We start from the raw sequence: 15549 nt of genomic DNA, 5'->3' as shown, positions 1-15549 counted from the left end.
TTCCGTAAGCCACCTAATGACTATAGCTCTGAATTGAGCCTCTGAAAGGTTTCTTATTTGTTCGTCTGTCAGATTCTTGATCTGTTGCCTGGTGAGCTGCGTCACTGGGATTTCTATAGTTGTCTGCCTAATTTTTACAGGTTTGTGTTTTGCTTTGCTTCTTGGGAAGGCTATAGGGGGCGGAGCCCGTGTATTCGTCACAACCCGGCAGCCGGCGGCGATCCGCTATCTTTTTCACCGCACTGTGGCGCTTCGTCATCACTACCTGGCGACTGGCGGCGATCCGCAACCTTTTTCGCCGTGCTGTGGTGCTTTGTCATCACTACCCAGCGACTGGCGGGGGTTCGCAACCTTTTTCACGGCGCTGTGGCGCTTTGTGTGGGGCGGGGGTCCAAGATGGTTTCCTGCTGTTATTCTCCACTGGGAGACTGGAATCCATCCTCCTGCCCTCTGGGCCTCACTGTCTGAGGCAATTCGGGGGCTGCCTTTCCCAGCGTTGGGGTCGCAAGCTGCTGGGGCTCGACTACAGCCGGGATTGCTCTCCCTGCTGCTGTCCCTGGTGCTACTGCAAACAGCACCGCCTGATTTCCGCTCTTCCTACCTGTCCGATGAGCACCGCTGGTTTATAACTTCATTCGTTGGGCTTCCATGTAGTTTTATTTTCTGGAAGTTCTAGTTATCTTTTGTTTTGAGGTAGTTGTATTCCTTTCTAGTTGTAGAGGGAGACTGAGCGTGTCAGTCTAAGCCTCCATCTTAACCAGAAGTCCATTTTGCTCTGGGGTAACATTGTTTAATAACGTTATGTAAACTTCAGTTATACAATCCTATAATATTGTATATTGCATTGTATGCTCACCACCCAGTTTAGTCGCCTTCCATATATTTGATCCTCTATATTTTCTTCATCCTCCCCTCAACCTCCTTTACCCCTGGTAATGACTATAGGTTGTTTGCTTCTATGAGCTTGTTTTGTTTGTTCATTTGTTGCTTTGTTTTAGATCCCACATGAGTGAAATCATAGGGTTCTTGTCCCTTTCCATATGACTTATTTCGCTTAGCATGATGCTCTTTAAGATTCATTCATTGAAAGCAATATTTCATCATTTTTATGGCTGAGTGTTTTCCACTGTATATATGTATTACATCATCTTACCCCATCATCTGTCAAAAAACACTTGGGTTGTTTCCATGTTTTGGCTATTGTGAATAATACTGCAATGAACACAGGGGTACACATATCTTTACAAATAAATATTTTCAATTTTGGGGGGTAGATACCCAGGAGAAAGATTGTTGGGTCATAAGGTAGCTCTATTCTTAAGTTTTTGAGGGACCTCCATATTGTTGTCAATAGAGGCTGCAGCAATTTACATTCCTACCAGCAGTGTATGAAGGTTCCCCTTTCTCCACATCCTCACCAGCATTTGTTGATTTATTGATGATAGCCATTCTGACAGGTGTGAGGTGATATCTCACTGTGGTTTTAATTTGCATTTCTCTTATGATTAGTGATGTTGAACATCATTAATATGTCTCTTGACCATCTGTATATCCTCTTTGGAGTCCTTTGCCCATTTTTAAAATTGGATTGTTTTTTGAGTTGTATGAGTTACTTGTATATTTTGGATATTAGCCCCTTATCAGAAGTACCTATTGCAAGTATCTTCTCCCTTTTTCTTTTGTTGATGGTTTCCTTTGCTGTGAAGAAGCTTTTTAGTTTGATGTAGTCCCATTCATTTATTTTTGCTTTTATTTCTCTTGCATTTGGGGTCACGTTTACAAAAACCCCTCTGAGACCAGGCATGTAAGTTTAGTGCCTGTTCTCTTCTATGTATTTTATTGTTTCAGGTCTTATGTTCAAGACTTCAATTCATTTTGAATTAATTTTTGTGTATACTGTCAGATAGCAGTCTAGTTTCATTCTTTTGTATGTGGCTTTCCAATTTTCCACCAGCATTAATTGAAAAGCCTTTTCCTTTTTCCGTTTTATGTTTTGGCTCCTTGGTCAAAAAGCATTTGCCCATATATGTGTGGGTTTATTTCTGGGCTCTTAGTTCTATCCCATCGGTCTGCGTTTTTCTTCCATACTATACTGTGGCTCTGTGGCATAATTTGAAGTCAAGGAGTGTGGTATTTATGCCTTTGTTCTTTTTTCTTAGGATTGCTTTGGCTGTTTAGTGGTTCAACACAAATTTGAGGATTTCTTATTTCTTTGAAAAATGCCATTGGGATTTTGATGGGGATTGCATTAAATATGTTTATTGCTTTAGGTAATATGGTCACTTTAACTGTGTTAATTCTTCCAATCCATGAACAACATGAAGTATCTTAACATTTCTTTGCGTCATCTTTAATTTTTTTTTCAACAATGTTTTGTAGTTTTCAGTGTATAGGTCTTTCACTTCAAGTTTATTCCTGGTATTTAATCTTTTTTGTTTCAAGTGCAAATAGCATGGTTTTCTTCATTTCTTTTCCTGATATTTCATTGTTAGTATATAGGAACACAACAGATTTTTGTATGTTGATTTTATATCCTGCAATTTATTGTTTCTAATAGTCTTTTGGCGAAGTCATAATTATGTCATCTGCAGATAGTGACAGTTTTACTTCTTCATTCTCTATTTGGATGCCTTTTATATCTTTCATTGCGTGACTGCTCTGGCTAGGACTTCCACTACTATGTTGAATAATGTGGTGAGAGTGGGCATCCTTGTCTTGTTCCTGATCTTAGAGGAAAAGCTTTGTTTTTCATCATTATGGTATTAGCTGAGAGTTTGTCATATATGGCCTTTATTACCTTGAGATACTTTCCTTTTATACCCGTTTTGAGTGTTTTAATCATAAATGAGTGTTGTATCTTGTCAAGTGCTTTTTCTGCATCTACTGATATGATTACATGCTTTTAATCTTTTATTTAAAACTTTTTTTTTTTTCTTTTTGGATACGACTTTGATGAATTAGGCAGCATGCAGCATTTTCCTGTTTGATGATCATTATACATTTCTTACAAACTCTTAAAATAATAAATATTTAATCTTGGTTCATCCTTTAACAACCTTCTGGAGGCTAGGAGGCCACAGAGGCAATCTGGTGGTCGACCTGATATAATAAACAGTTTTCATGTTAATCAGGAGATGATGATATTAGTCTCAGTGCTGCCACTGGCTTTATTATGGTTATACAGGCCACTTAACCTTGGGTGGCTCTGGAAAAATAGGAAGATACTGACCTCCTAAGCTCAGGAAAAGTTAATGAAATGCCTGTTTTTAAAATATAGGTTCTGGGGAAAATATTGATTTCAAAATGGTATTTTTATAAAAATTAATTTTAGAAGTAAAAACTTCCTACCTAGAATCACAGAAAAAAAAAATTTTTTTTTTTGCTTTAAAGAATGAGATGCTATCGTTCAAAAATTGAATAACTATTTATTGTTCCAGAAGTTACATTGCTTTTTATACATATTTCATAAATGATACAGGATTTTACACATGTTCAATATTTTGCTATTTGTTTAAATGACTTTTCTCCACATCTATCCTCCCTCCCTTGCCTCCCACACACCCTGAAAGGATTTGCTCATTGCACTGTGCTGTTTCTTCTTAAAAACCCTGTGCACAAACAGGATAAATGGTTTAAAAATAATTCATACGAGTTAACAAAAAATAAACGAAGGAAGAGGTTGCGACTAGGGGGTGGGCAAGGGAAGGAAGTGGAGGAAGGGCTGGGAGATGGAGACATGCATCCTTTCATTCCATCATGCCAGTGGAAGGGGTGGTGGCAGGAACAGCAGCAGCAGCAATCCTGGCTGGCCTTCAACCTTTGCAAGGCACCTGGAGTCTGGGTTTTCATTAAAAATTTTTCTTTTTATACACAATGATTCCAAAGGAGAAATAAAAAGAGAAACAAATCCCTTGCCACAATGAGGAGGGATGAATCATGTGAAAGGAAAAAGCCAACTAGCTGTGTGGCAAGCCCTATCACCCTCTCCATCCTGCCCCCACAGAAATTAAAAACAGAATATTAGACAGATTCCTTTGATTTTCAAGTGCACGTGTCATCTGGAAATATGGTAGAAAATATTTTGATAGAGTATAAGATTAACGCTTCTTTCTCTCAATTTAAGAAAAAATTGGGTGAAGAAGGTAGGCTGAAAGAAGCCATAGAAATGTATTCCTGTATAAAGATAAATTGCACCCTTTGAGATCCACACACTTAATTTACAACGACTGAAGTTGTGGAGGTGGGAGGGCTCACAAACAGTGTGGAAGTGTGTGTGTGTCCTGTCTTTTGAGATTAACAAAGCCTCCAGACATGCTGTCACAAAAGCAGATTAACAGTAATGAAATTATTCTGGTTCTGAAATGGCCACAAAGCCATGATTTTTAGTCAATTTGTAAACCTTACATCTTCCTGATTTGTTAATACAGCTGAACACTTTCCCTCCAGTTTGAGTCGTGGAGGGAGAGGAATATCAATGGGATAGTTAAAGGAGGGAAATACTGCCCCCTCTTAAAGAGTAATTAGTAAAAAATAAAACAAAACAAAAAACCTCATGCAGTGTTGCCAATGATTTCTAGATACTGATCCAGAGCACTGGAATATACAGACATTTAAGAAGGTATTAAGGATAATGCAAAGTGTCAATCATCAAACAGTCATCATTTGGTTCCAGTAATTATATGGATAAAATATAACCAACAGGTGTGGGTGGTCTGAAAAGGGGTATATAGAGAGAGATTCCTGGTTTACTTTGTAGAGGCTAGGTCTAATTTAAAATAAATGCTAATGACATGGGCTCACACTCTGTTTGCCACCCACACAGCTTGAGGATTTGCTTTTCTGGTGTATTTATTGACTCCTATGTCAAAAATAAGAAAAATTAAATTAAAAAAAAAAATAGAGTGGAGTAGGCGGCTGGTGCATTACTGTTTTGCTGACCTGCAAAGAAGATGCAAGAAACTAACACCCCAGCATCAGTTATTCTTTATGAATCTCTCAGCTATGTAATATATCATTTCATCCAGGAACTGAGATGCTTAATTAAGACAATATTCACTAAGCCCTTTGAGCTTATATTTCACAAAGCCTGATCCTCAAATTTTAACATTCCTTTCTTCCCTAAGATCCTTGTTTTTGTTTTTTTAAAGGTAAAAACCCTCCACCCAAACATGGCTCCCAGCTTTCACCTGCAATGTTTTAATTAAAAAGGCAATAGTTATAAACAAGTGTTCTTTCGGCCGGGATTCAGAGGCTCTTTGCAGATCAATCTTTTTCGCCAATTTGTCGGAGGGGCAGATGTACTTGTAATGGGTCTCTCAGTCTCTTAAGGTCCATTTCTGCCTAAAATAGAAACGAAAAGTGAGAAAAACTGGCTAGTGGAGCTTTCATTGATATTAGCATCTCCTAAAAAAAGAAAATTGTCTTTCCTCCATCACTTGTGTCAGAGAAATCATCTCAATTACTCTCAAAATAAGTCCCTCAGAGGCAATGGGCTTCAAAGTCATAGGACAACAAAGGGGGCCCTAAACTAAAGTCAGGCAGTGTCGGCTGTCAATAGAGCTCCAGAAAGTCTGTGCTGTCTATAGGGCAGAACCGAAGAATATGGGGAGCATCTCATGCATCATGGTGGTATTTTTCCAGAGAGAAGCCCTTTCACAAACCTTTGCCTGGAACCAGCAATTTAATTTATGCTGCTCAAGACTTTTGTTATTTACCCAATAGTTGTTTTTGAATAGCTATTGATTTTTAAAACGAGGATGTGTAGTCAATGCAGCACTTTCAAAACTCACACATGCTTGACTCTCACTCCCGAGGAGCTGGATTAATAGGCTTTAGTTGGGGCTGAAGTGTGTGTATTTTTAAAAGCTCCAGAGATGATTCTGTTGCATTCCCTCCAGCTGAGAACCACCACACAGAACAACAGAAGACATTAGTCCACTTGGGCCAACACTGGAGGGTGGATTAATTTTATTCAAAGCACAACCTCATCACCAATAAGGGACAGAGAAGGCAGAGAAGGTTCAGAAAAGAGCAACAAAACACATAAGTGGATGGGAAGAACTTCTGGAGATTAAAAAAAAATCTCCAGTTATAAAAGACTACAGAAGACAAGATGAGGATTTATCCACCAAAATCTAATATTTCAGAGTGAAGGAGGCACACACAGAAATCTGAAAGAGGTAATGATTATGAAAAATAAAATATACCAATCTTTTTTAAAAGCATCTTGCAGTACAATAATCTCTCACCTGCTCCTGGCAAAGATTCCTAGTAGTCTCTTTTTCTTACTTAGAGTTTATTTTTGCCCCATTGCTACAACACACTTCAGGTGAGAAACCTCTGCGTCAATTATTGTAGAAAGATTTTTAAAAGTGAGAAAAGTAAGAATAGACAACTTTAAAGACACAAAATGAAAACATAAAAATAGGTCTAAAAATTTCAATATGCTAGTGTTAATAGCATAGCTAGGCCCAAACATCTTTTCATCTGCTTGTGTTATAAAACTTCCTAAAGGTGTCCATGCTAAAATAGTCATTTATATCAGTTGAGGAATAATTTATATAGGAGGAAGAGGGTTGGCCATTCTTTTAGAGTTAACCCATTGAAGTGCTGCGGTTATCGATGATAACAATGCCATACAAGATGAAATTGAGATTTATTAAATTTTATTTTTGGAAAACTTACCTGAGCAATTGCATTCTTAAGTTGATTGTATTTCTCTAGGTCAAAACGTGACTTTTTGGCTCCTTTATGGAAAAATAGTAAGTACTGTCTGTCTCTGGCTTCTGGATAAATATATTCCTACAAAAACAAAGGAGAAATTAAATTATTAGTCCTTAGCATACTATCTTCACAAAATAAGCATTTACATACTGTTGATTAGATCCAACATATATTCATACATATAAAGATATATACTGATGTGTTGTGTTAAATATTTAATTATTTCTTAAACATTTTTTGTGAAACACACACAGAAGAGCACACAAACTAAAAATGTACACCAAAATGAATTATCACATATTGAACATGCTAATCATCACCAATTAAAAAAAAAAATAGAACACTGCCAACAACCCAGAAGCTCCCCTCCTGCCCCTTCCTAATTACTAACCCCTCCTTTCCCCAAAGTAATCAATATCTTGACTTTTATGATAATTACTTTCTGGCTTTCTTTATAGTTTCCCTACTTCAGCACACATCCTCCTGATCTCTACAGCTTAATTTTACTTGGTTTTTGAATTTTATAAAAATGAGACAGTATGTATAAAACTACTTTCACTCAATATTATGTTTGTGAGATTTATCTTTTGTGTGTAGCTTGTCTATTTATTTCTCTTGCTATGTTATATTCTATTGTATGACTACATCACAACTTATTTATCTATTGTACTATTGATAAACTTTAAAAAATTATATTATATTTTATTATTTATGCTATTATAGTTGTCCCAATTTTCCCCTATTTGCCCCCCTCCATCCAGCTTCCCACTCCCTCAGGCAATCTCCAAACAATTGTTCAGGAGTCATGCATATAAGTTCTTTGGCTACTCTATTCTCTATGCTGTACTTTACATCCCCATGACTATTCTGTAACTACCTATTTGTACTTCTTAATCCCCTCACCTCTTCACCCATTCTCCCACATCCCCTTCCAATCTGTCAACCATCAAAACATTCTCTGTATGTGTAATTCTGTTTCTGTTCTTCTTCCTTATTTTGTTTTCAGATTCAATCGTTGGTAGATAACTATTTATTGCCATTTTGTTGTTCATATTTTTTTATTAAAGAGAGCCCTTTAACATTTCATATAATACCGGTTTGGTGGTGATGAGCTTTAACTTTTTTTGTCTGGGAAGCTCTTTATCTTTCCTTTGATTCTAAATGATAGCTTTGCTCATTAGACTAATCTTGGTTGTAGGTTCTTGCTTTTCATCTTGCTCTTTGCCTTTAATCTTTTGCATTTTAATTATGATTTGTCTTGGTGTGGGTCTCTTTGGGTTCATCTTATTTGGGGCTCTCTTCACTTCCTGGACTTATATGTCTATTTCCTTCACCAAGCAAGAGAAGTTTTTCTGTCATTATTTTTTCAAATAGGTTTCCAATTTCTTCTATTCTCCTGCCAGCACCCCATGATGTGAACGTTGGTACATTTGAAGTTATCCCACAGGCTTCTTACACTATCCTCATGATTTTTCTTTTTTCTTCTTGCTGTTGTGACTGGGTATTTTTTGCTTCCTTATATTCTAAATTGCTGATTTGACTCTTGGCTCATCCACTCTACTGTTGAGTCCCTGTAAATTAGTTCTTTATTTCAATTAGTGTATCCTTCATTTCTGACTGGATCTTTTTTATGCTCTTGAGGCTCTCACTAAACTTACTGAGCATCCTTAAAGCCAGTGTTTTGAACTCTGTATTAAGTAGATTGCTTGTCTCCATTTTGTTAAGTTCTTTCTCTGGAGTTTTTTCTGTTCTTTCATTTGGACCATGTTTCTTTGTCTCCTCATTTTGGCAGCCTCCCTGTATTTGTTTCCACATATTAGATAGAGCTGCTACGACTTCCTGGCTTGGTAGTGTGACCTAATATAATAGGCATTCTGTAGGGTCCAGTGGCACAGCCTCCTCTATTACTCAAGCTGGTACTTGAGGTGCCCCCACTGTGTGGGCTGTGTACGCCCTCTTCTAGTAGTTGAGTGTTGATTGCTGCTGGCATGTCCAAGGTCAGCGACCATTTGTGTTCTGTCTGGGGTCACCTGGCATAAGCTACAAAATGATCTATAGATGGCAAGTACTTATGCCAGGTCTACGGCTACTTATAGAGAGGTATGGGGCTTGCTGAGGCCAGATGCTGCTTGTTGGAGAGACTTTAGAAAAATCTGAAGCATGACCTAAGACAAGCCATCTGTATGGAGACTCCACTGGAAAAATTTGAGTGGGCCCGAAATTTGGGTGGGTTGGGGCCTCAGGGAATCACTAGGGTGGGTCAAACAGTGTGAGCCAGGTTGACGGAGACAGATATAATGCTAGCCTGCTGGCTGTGTTGAGGGAGAGCTCAGAAAAGAAACAATGGCCTTGCCTGGGAGAAAGCTGCCCTCCAGCTCTACCCCTCATGCCAGATAATTCACTTTCACCCATATGTCTCTGGTGCCTTTCAATCCATGCATGGGTCTTTAAAGAGGCATTGCCTGGGACTACACAAGCTTCTGTCTTCCACAGCCTCAATCCCACTGGTTTTTACAGCCAGAAGTCATGGGGACTTATCTTCCTGGCACTGGAACCCTAGGCTGTGGGCCTGGTGTGGGGCTGCAACCTCTTGCTCCTGAGATACCCCTCCTGATTTTTATCTGATACATGTGGGTGTGGGACCAGCCTGTTCTGCGTCTCCACCCCTCCTACCCGACTCAATGTGGTTTTTTCTTTAATTATGTGTTGTAGGACTCCATTCAGCTCAATTTCTGGTAGTATGAATGATGGTTGTTCTGTAGTTTAGTTGAGCTTTTGATGTGGTTGTGCGAGGAGGTGAGCTGTGTTTATCCATGTTGCCATCTTTTTAGAAGTCTATTGTTAGACTTTCGAGTTGTTTCTAGATTTGGGCTATTATGAATAATGCTGAGAATTTATAGAATACATATGGTGGAGAAACAATGGGGTAAGGATTTTAAGGTACTAAGAAAAGAATGGCAATAGGGTCTCAGTTTGACAGAAAAGAAAGCAATACATTAGGAAGATGATAGTAAAAAAGTTGAGAGTGAGATATCAGGAACCTAAAGATCTGGATGAAATCAAAGGAGAAAGCAAGTTAACTAGAGGGCTAGGTAGAAAATAAATTGTGGTCAGAGGTTGGCATGCTAACTTATATTATAAGTAGGGCAGTTCATGGAAAGAAGGTCCTGAATAGTCATTAAAATGGATTGCTGGAGTAGAATATAAATGACGGTTGTAGGAATTGAGATGACATAGAATATTAAAAGCTAGATCAGTGTTTCTTTACTTACTTTTCATTATTGTTGCCCTAAATAGGCTTTTAAAATATTTTTTTCTGATTACCCCTCATCCCCAAAGAAGGTTTAAGACTATACTGTGTATCTGTTTATCTATTATAAACATCTAAGCTGTTTTATTCCTCAAGAACCAGTTCTCTCCCCTGTGGTGGCAATATTCTCTTTGATGAAAAGGCATGGCCTAGGGTGTTGGGTGGGTAGTCCACATACTGAAGTAGCTAAGAATGGCAATTCTTACTGTTAGGCTCATTTTTTTCGTAACGGAAATTGATACTGAAATATTAATCAGTAAACTTAAATATTCCACTTGATTTTGTGATTTCAAAGAACTTGTTATAAAGATCCTTTGGAACTTAATATACTATTGGATATATTTGGGTTGCTAACAAAAGCAGTATTTCACTGTAACAGGACTTTAGAAGAGTTTAAATGGGAGGGAAGATGGTGGAGGAGTGAGGGGAGGCTGCGCTTTCTAGCTCCTGAGACCAATCCGTAGTTTGGACTAATTGCAGACAGAACATCTCAGTTAACATCTGGACACTGGCAGGAGTTGAGCCTTGGCACTGTTGGATCAGAGAAGACCATCTGGAAGTGACCTGTTTGGTGAGGATAGCGGAGGAGAAAAGGGATGAGATGGGATTTCTGACTCGGCTGGCTTCCTGAGCTACAGCTGGAGGTACACAAAGACTTTTTAGTGACCACAGGCTTCCCCAGAGAGGAATAGGGAGGAGAGTGGGGCTCTGCCCACTGGCAGAGCCAGGAGTGGGCCAGGTGGCATCTGGCACTGAGAGGCAAGAAACAGCGTACTGCTGTGTATGTAAGAAAGTGTTTTTCCTTTTTATTTTTCTCTTGTATTCTGCGAAGAGGGGAGGAGAGGTTAGGGGTGAGATGAGATTCTTGAGGAGCACAGGCACAGAAGTGCAATCGCCCACTCCCCAACACTCCCCCTGAGTCGCGCAAGTGCACACAGGGAGGTGTGCCCCTGACCGCTGCCCCAGGCATGCAACCAAGTTGCTGGCCGCTGCGTCCAGGTGCCCCTCGTTCCCACCCCAACAGGCATAAAATTAAAGCGCCAGCAGACAGGCACAGACGCCCACCTCCGCCGTGCTCAGGAGTCTGCGGCCGCGCCCCAACGGGCACAAAATCAACCCGCTGGGCACGCAGGCGACCGTGCGCAGGCACCCCTGGCCTGCCCCAATAGGGGCCAAACCAACACGCTGGCCACTTGCCCAAGCGCTACTTGCACACGCCCAAGCGGGTGGCCACAGCTCACAGACGCTCACCTCCACTGTGCACAAGTGGCCGGGGCCTTGCCCCAAGGGGCAAAAAAACCAACTACCGAGGCACAGCTCAGCAGGCGTGAGACTAGGGTGCAGGCCACCGCGAACGGACGCGCATGCGCGTGCACAAGTACCCTGGCTGGCTCCAACAGGCACCAAACAAATGCGCCGGCCACCGTGCTTGGGTGTCACCTGGGCGCACAACCCAGCGGGTGCGAGGCTAGCACGCCCAAAACCGCACGCAGGAGCACACCACTGCCACCGCGCTCAGGAACTTCTGGCCCGCCACAATAGGCACCAAACCAAAGCGCCAACCACTGCGCCCAGGTGCCACCGTGCACGATCCAGTGGGTGGGAAACCAATGCGCCACCTGCACCAACAGGCCCACAACAATCCCGCCCACCAGCGAGTAGAAACCTCCCCCTCCACCAAAATAGGAGAGCAACCAGTCTGCCTTGGACCAACCCGCCCTGGTGCGCAACGGGTCAACCCGCGCCTGGCCTTCACAAGGGAAGGCACTCACCTCTGGCTAAGGGCAAAGGACAGTGAAATGAACTAGAGGCACTCTGTAATAAGTTTTGGGTGCTGGCCCTTGAGAAAGAACTGGGAGAGCAGAGGACTAGGTCCAAGTACAGAAGCATCCCAAGTGTTACGGGAGAAATCACTTAAGCTGACTGGTCCCCTCCAAGTGGCGTCAACTGGAGACAGCAGCTCAACAACTGAATACAAGAAGTTCACACCATAAAGGCAGAAAATAAAAGCAGATCAATCTGAGAAGCAGAAACAAGACCAGTGCCAAAATGGGAAGGCAGAATAACATCTCACCAAACAGAAACAACACCCCCCCAAAAAGAAAGGAGGAATTCCTAGAAGGAAGGATAGACGACATAGAAGCGAGCAAGCTATCAGACATGGAATTCAAAACAATAGTAATAAGGAAGCTCAATGAATTCGACAAACTCAAAGAAAATTATAACGATCTCCAGGGGAGCTATAAAGAGCTCTAGGGAAGCTATAAAGAGCTTACTGAAAACTACACCAGCATTAAAAAAGACAGAAACTATCAACAAGAACCAGGAAGAAATGAAGAATACAGTTTCTGAACTAAAGAATGCAATAGAATCAATGAAAAGCAGGTTAAATGAAGAAGAGGACCGGATCAGTGAGTTAAGAGGACAATGCAGAAAAAAATTCCCAAACAATACAAGAAAATGAAAAAAGACTTTAAAGGAGTGAAGAGGCTTTAAGAGAACTGCAGAACAACATGAGACAAAACAACATTCGGATAATAGGGATAAAAGAAGGAGAAGAAAAACAAGGGATAGAAAGCCTGATTGAAAAAGTCATGATAGAAAATTTTCCTAACCTGATGAGAGAAAAAGTCATGCAAGTCCAGGAAACACAGAGGGTCCCAATGAAAATGAATCCAAAAAGCCATACTCCAAGGCACATCATAATTAAAATGGCAACATTCAAAGACAAAGAGAGAATCCTAAAAGCAGCAAGAGAAAAAGAGCAAATAACATACAAGGGAGCTCCGATAAGGCCATCAACTGATTTCTCAACAGAAATACTACAAGCCAGAAGGGAATGGCAAAAAATATTCCAAGCAATGAAAAACAAAGGCCTACAACCAAGAATACTTTACCCAGCAAGGCTCTCCTTCAAAATGGAAGGTGAAATAAGGAGTTTCCCAGACAAAGGAAGACTAAAAGAATACATCTCCACCAAACCAGCTTTGCAAGAGATGCTAAAGGGAATGCTGTAAGAAAAAGAAGAAAAAGAGAGAGGGAGAGGAACACAGGAACAAAGGGAAATGAATAAATGCCTGTCAATAATAACCTTAAATGTAAATGGATTAAATGCTCCAATCAAAAGACATAGGGTAGCAGATTGGATATGAAAACATGACCCACATATATGCTGTCTACAAGAGACACACCTCAAAACAAAAGATCTACACAGACAGAAAGTAAAGGGATGGAGGAAAGTATTCCAAGCAAATGGACATGAAAAAAAAGCTGGGCTAGCAATACTTATATCAGATAAAACTGATTTCACAGCAAAGGCCATAAAAAGAGATAAAGAAGGACATTTCATAATACTTACGGGAACGATCCATCAAGAAGATATAACCCTCGTAAACATATATGCACCCAACACAGGTGCATCAAAATATATAAGAAAAATATTGGAAGACTACAAAAAATATATCAACAGCAACACACTCATAGTAGGGGACTTTAATACCCCATTGTCAACAATGGACAAATCTTCGAAGCAAAGAAACACCAAGGATATTGAGGCATTGAACAACACTCTAGACAAAATAGACTTAATGAATATATTTAGAACTTTTCACCCCAGTGAAGCAAAATATACATTCTTTTCAAATGCACATGGGACATTTTCAAAGATAGATCACATGGTAGGACACAAAACAGGCCTCAACAAATTCAAGAAAATTGAAATTATAGCAAGCATCCTCTCAGATCACAATGCCCTGAAACTAGAAATCAATGAATTTTACAAAACATTTAGGGAAGGACTAACACCTGCTCTTTTCAAACTATTCCAAAAAATCCAAGAAGAGGGAAGACTCCCAAACTCTTCCTATGAAACCAGTATTACCCTAATTCCAAAATCAGGTCAAGACACAACAAAGAAAGAAAACTATAGGCCAATATCACTGATGAACATAGATGCTAAAATCCTCAACAGAATATTGGCAAACTGGATGCAGCAACACATTAAAAAGATCATACACCACAATCAAGTGGGACTCATCACAGGGATGCAAAGATGGTTTAATATTTGCAAATCAATAAATGTAATACACCACATAAACAAAATGAAAGACAAAAACCACATGATCATATCAATAGATGCTGAAAAGGCATTTGATAAAGTACAACACTCATTTATGATGAAAAAACTCAGCAAACTGGGGATAGAGGGAGCACACCTCAACATAATAAAGGCTATATACGAGAAACCTGAAGCCAACATCATACTCAATGGACAAAAACTGAAAGCATTCCCTGAGATCAGGAACAAGACAAGGATGTCCACTCTCTCCACTCCTGTTCCACATAGTATTTGAAGTTCTAGCCACAGCAATCAGACAAGAAAAAGAAATAAAAGGCATCCAAATTGGAAAAGAAGAAGTAAAGCTGTCACTTTTTGCAGACAACATGATAGTATACATAGAAAACCCTACAGACTCCACCAAAAAACTACTTGACCTAATAAGTGAATTTGGCAAAATAGCAGGTTACAAAGTCAATATTCAGAACTCAAAGGCATTTCTGTACACCAACAATAAAATATCAGAAACTAGGAAAAGAAAAACAAAAAAAACACTATAGCAATAAGAAAAATAAAGTACCTAGGAATAAATTTAACCAAAGAGGTAAAAGATCTGTACTCAGAAAACTACATAACCCTGAAGAAAGAAATTAAGGAAGATACAAATAAATGGAAGCATATACCATGTTCATGGGTGGGAAGAATCAACATCATTAAAATGTCCATACTACCCAAAGCAATTTATAGATTCAATGCAATCCCTATTAAAATACCAGCAACGTATTTCACAGACCTAGAACAAGTACTTCAAAAATTTATATGGAACCAAAAAAGAGCCTGAATAGCCACAGCAATCTTGAGACAGAAGAACACAGTAGGAGGACTCACAATACCTGATATCAAACTATACTACAAGGCCACTGTAATCAAAACATCCTGGTACTGGCATAAAAACAGACATATAGATTAATGGAACAGAATAGAGAGCCCAGAAATAAACCCAGGCCTCTATGGTCAACTAATATTTGACAAAGGGGGAAGCAACATAAAATGGAATGAGAAGAGCCTCTTCAACAAATGGTGCTGGGAGAACTGGACAGGGACATGCAAAAAAAAAAAAATGAAACTAGACCACCAGCTTACGCCACACACCAGAATAAACTCAAGATGGATCAAAGACTTAAATGTAAGATGTGACACCATAAAAATCCTAGAGGAAAACATACGCAGGAAAATTTCAGATATCTCACGTAACAATATTTTCACTGATACATCTCCTAAGGCAAGGGAAATAAAGGAAAAAATAAACAAATGGGACTACATCAAACTAAAGAGTTTCTGCTCGGCAAAAGAAAACATCAGCAAGATGAAAAGGGAACCAACCATATTAGAAAACATATTTGCCAATGACACATCAGATAAGGGATTGATCTCCAAAATATATAAAGAACTTACACAT

General features: G+C 39.6%; 1 protein-coding gene across 4 annotated transcripts in view; it reads right to left on the bottom strand.

Moving 5' to 3' along the window:
• Positions 1-3405: 3405 nt before the first annotated feature.
• MCU (mitochondrial calcium uniporter) overlaps positions 3406-15549 on the bottom strand; it is a 199275-nt gene continuing 187131 nt past the window's right edge. For all 4 annotated transcript variants that reach the window (XM_090278193.1, XM_090278190.1, XM_090278191.1 and 1 more), the window contains 2 exons: positions 6685-6801; positions 3406-5340 (listed from right to left, as the gene is read on the bottom strand). In XM_090278193.1, coding sequence (XP_090134319.1) covers positions 5263-5340; positions 6685-6801 — 195 coding nt within the window. In that variant the 3' untranslated portion in view covers positions 3406-5262. The remainder of the gene's footprint in view (positions 5341-6684; positions 6802-15549) is intronic.

This window comes from Furipterus horrens, unplaced genomic scaffold, assembly GCF_987537825.1.
Source record: "Furipterus horrens unplaced genomic scaffold, mFurHor1.1.pri manual_scaffold_5, whole genome shotgun sequence".
Taxonomy (NCBI): Eukaryota; Metazoa; Chordata; class Mammalia; order Chiroptera; family Furipteridae; genus Furipterus; species Furipterus horrens.
This window is presented reverse-complemented; position numbering and strand designations above follow the sequence as displayed.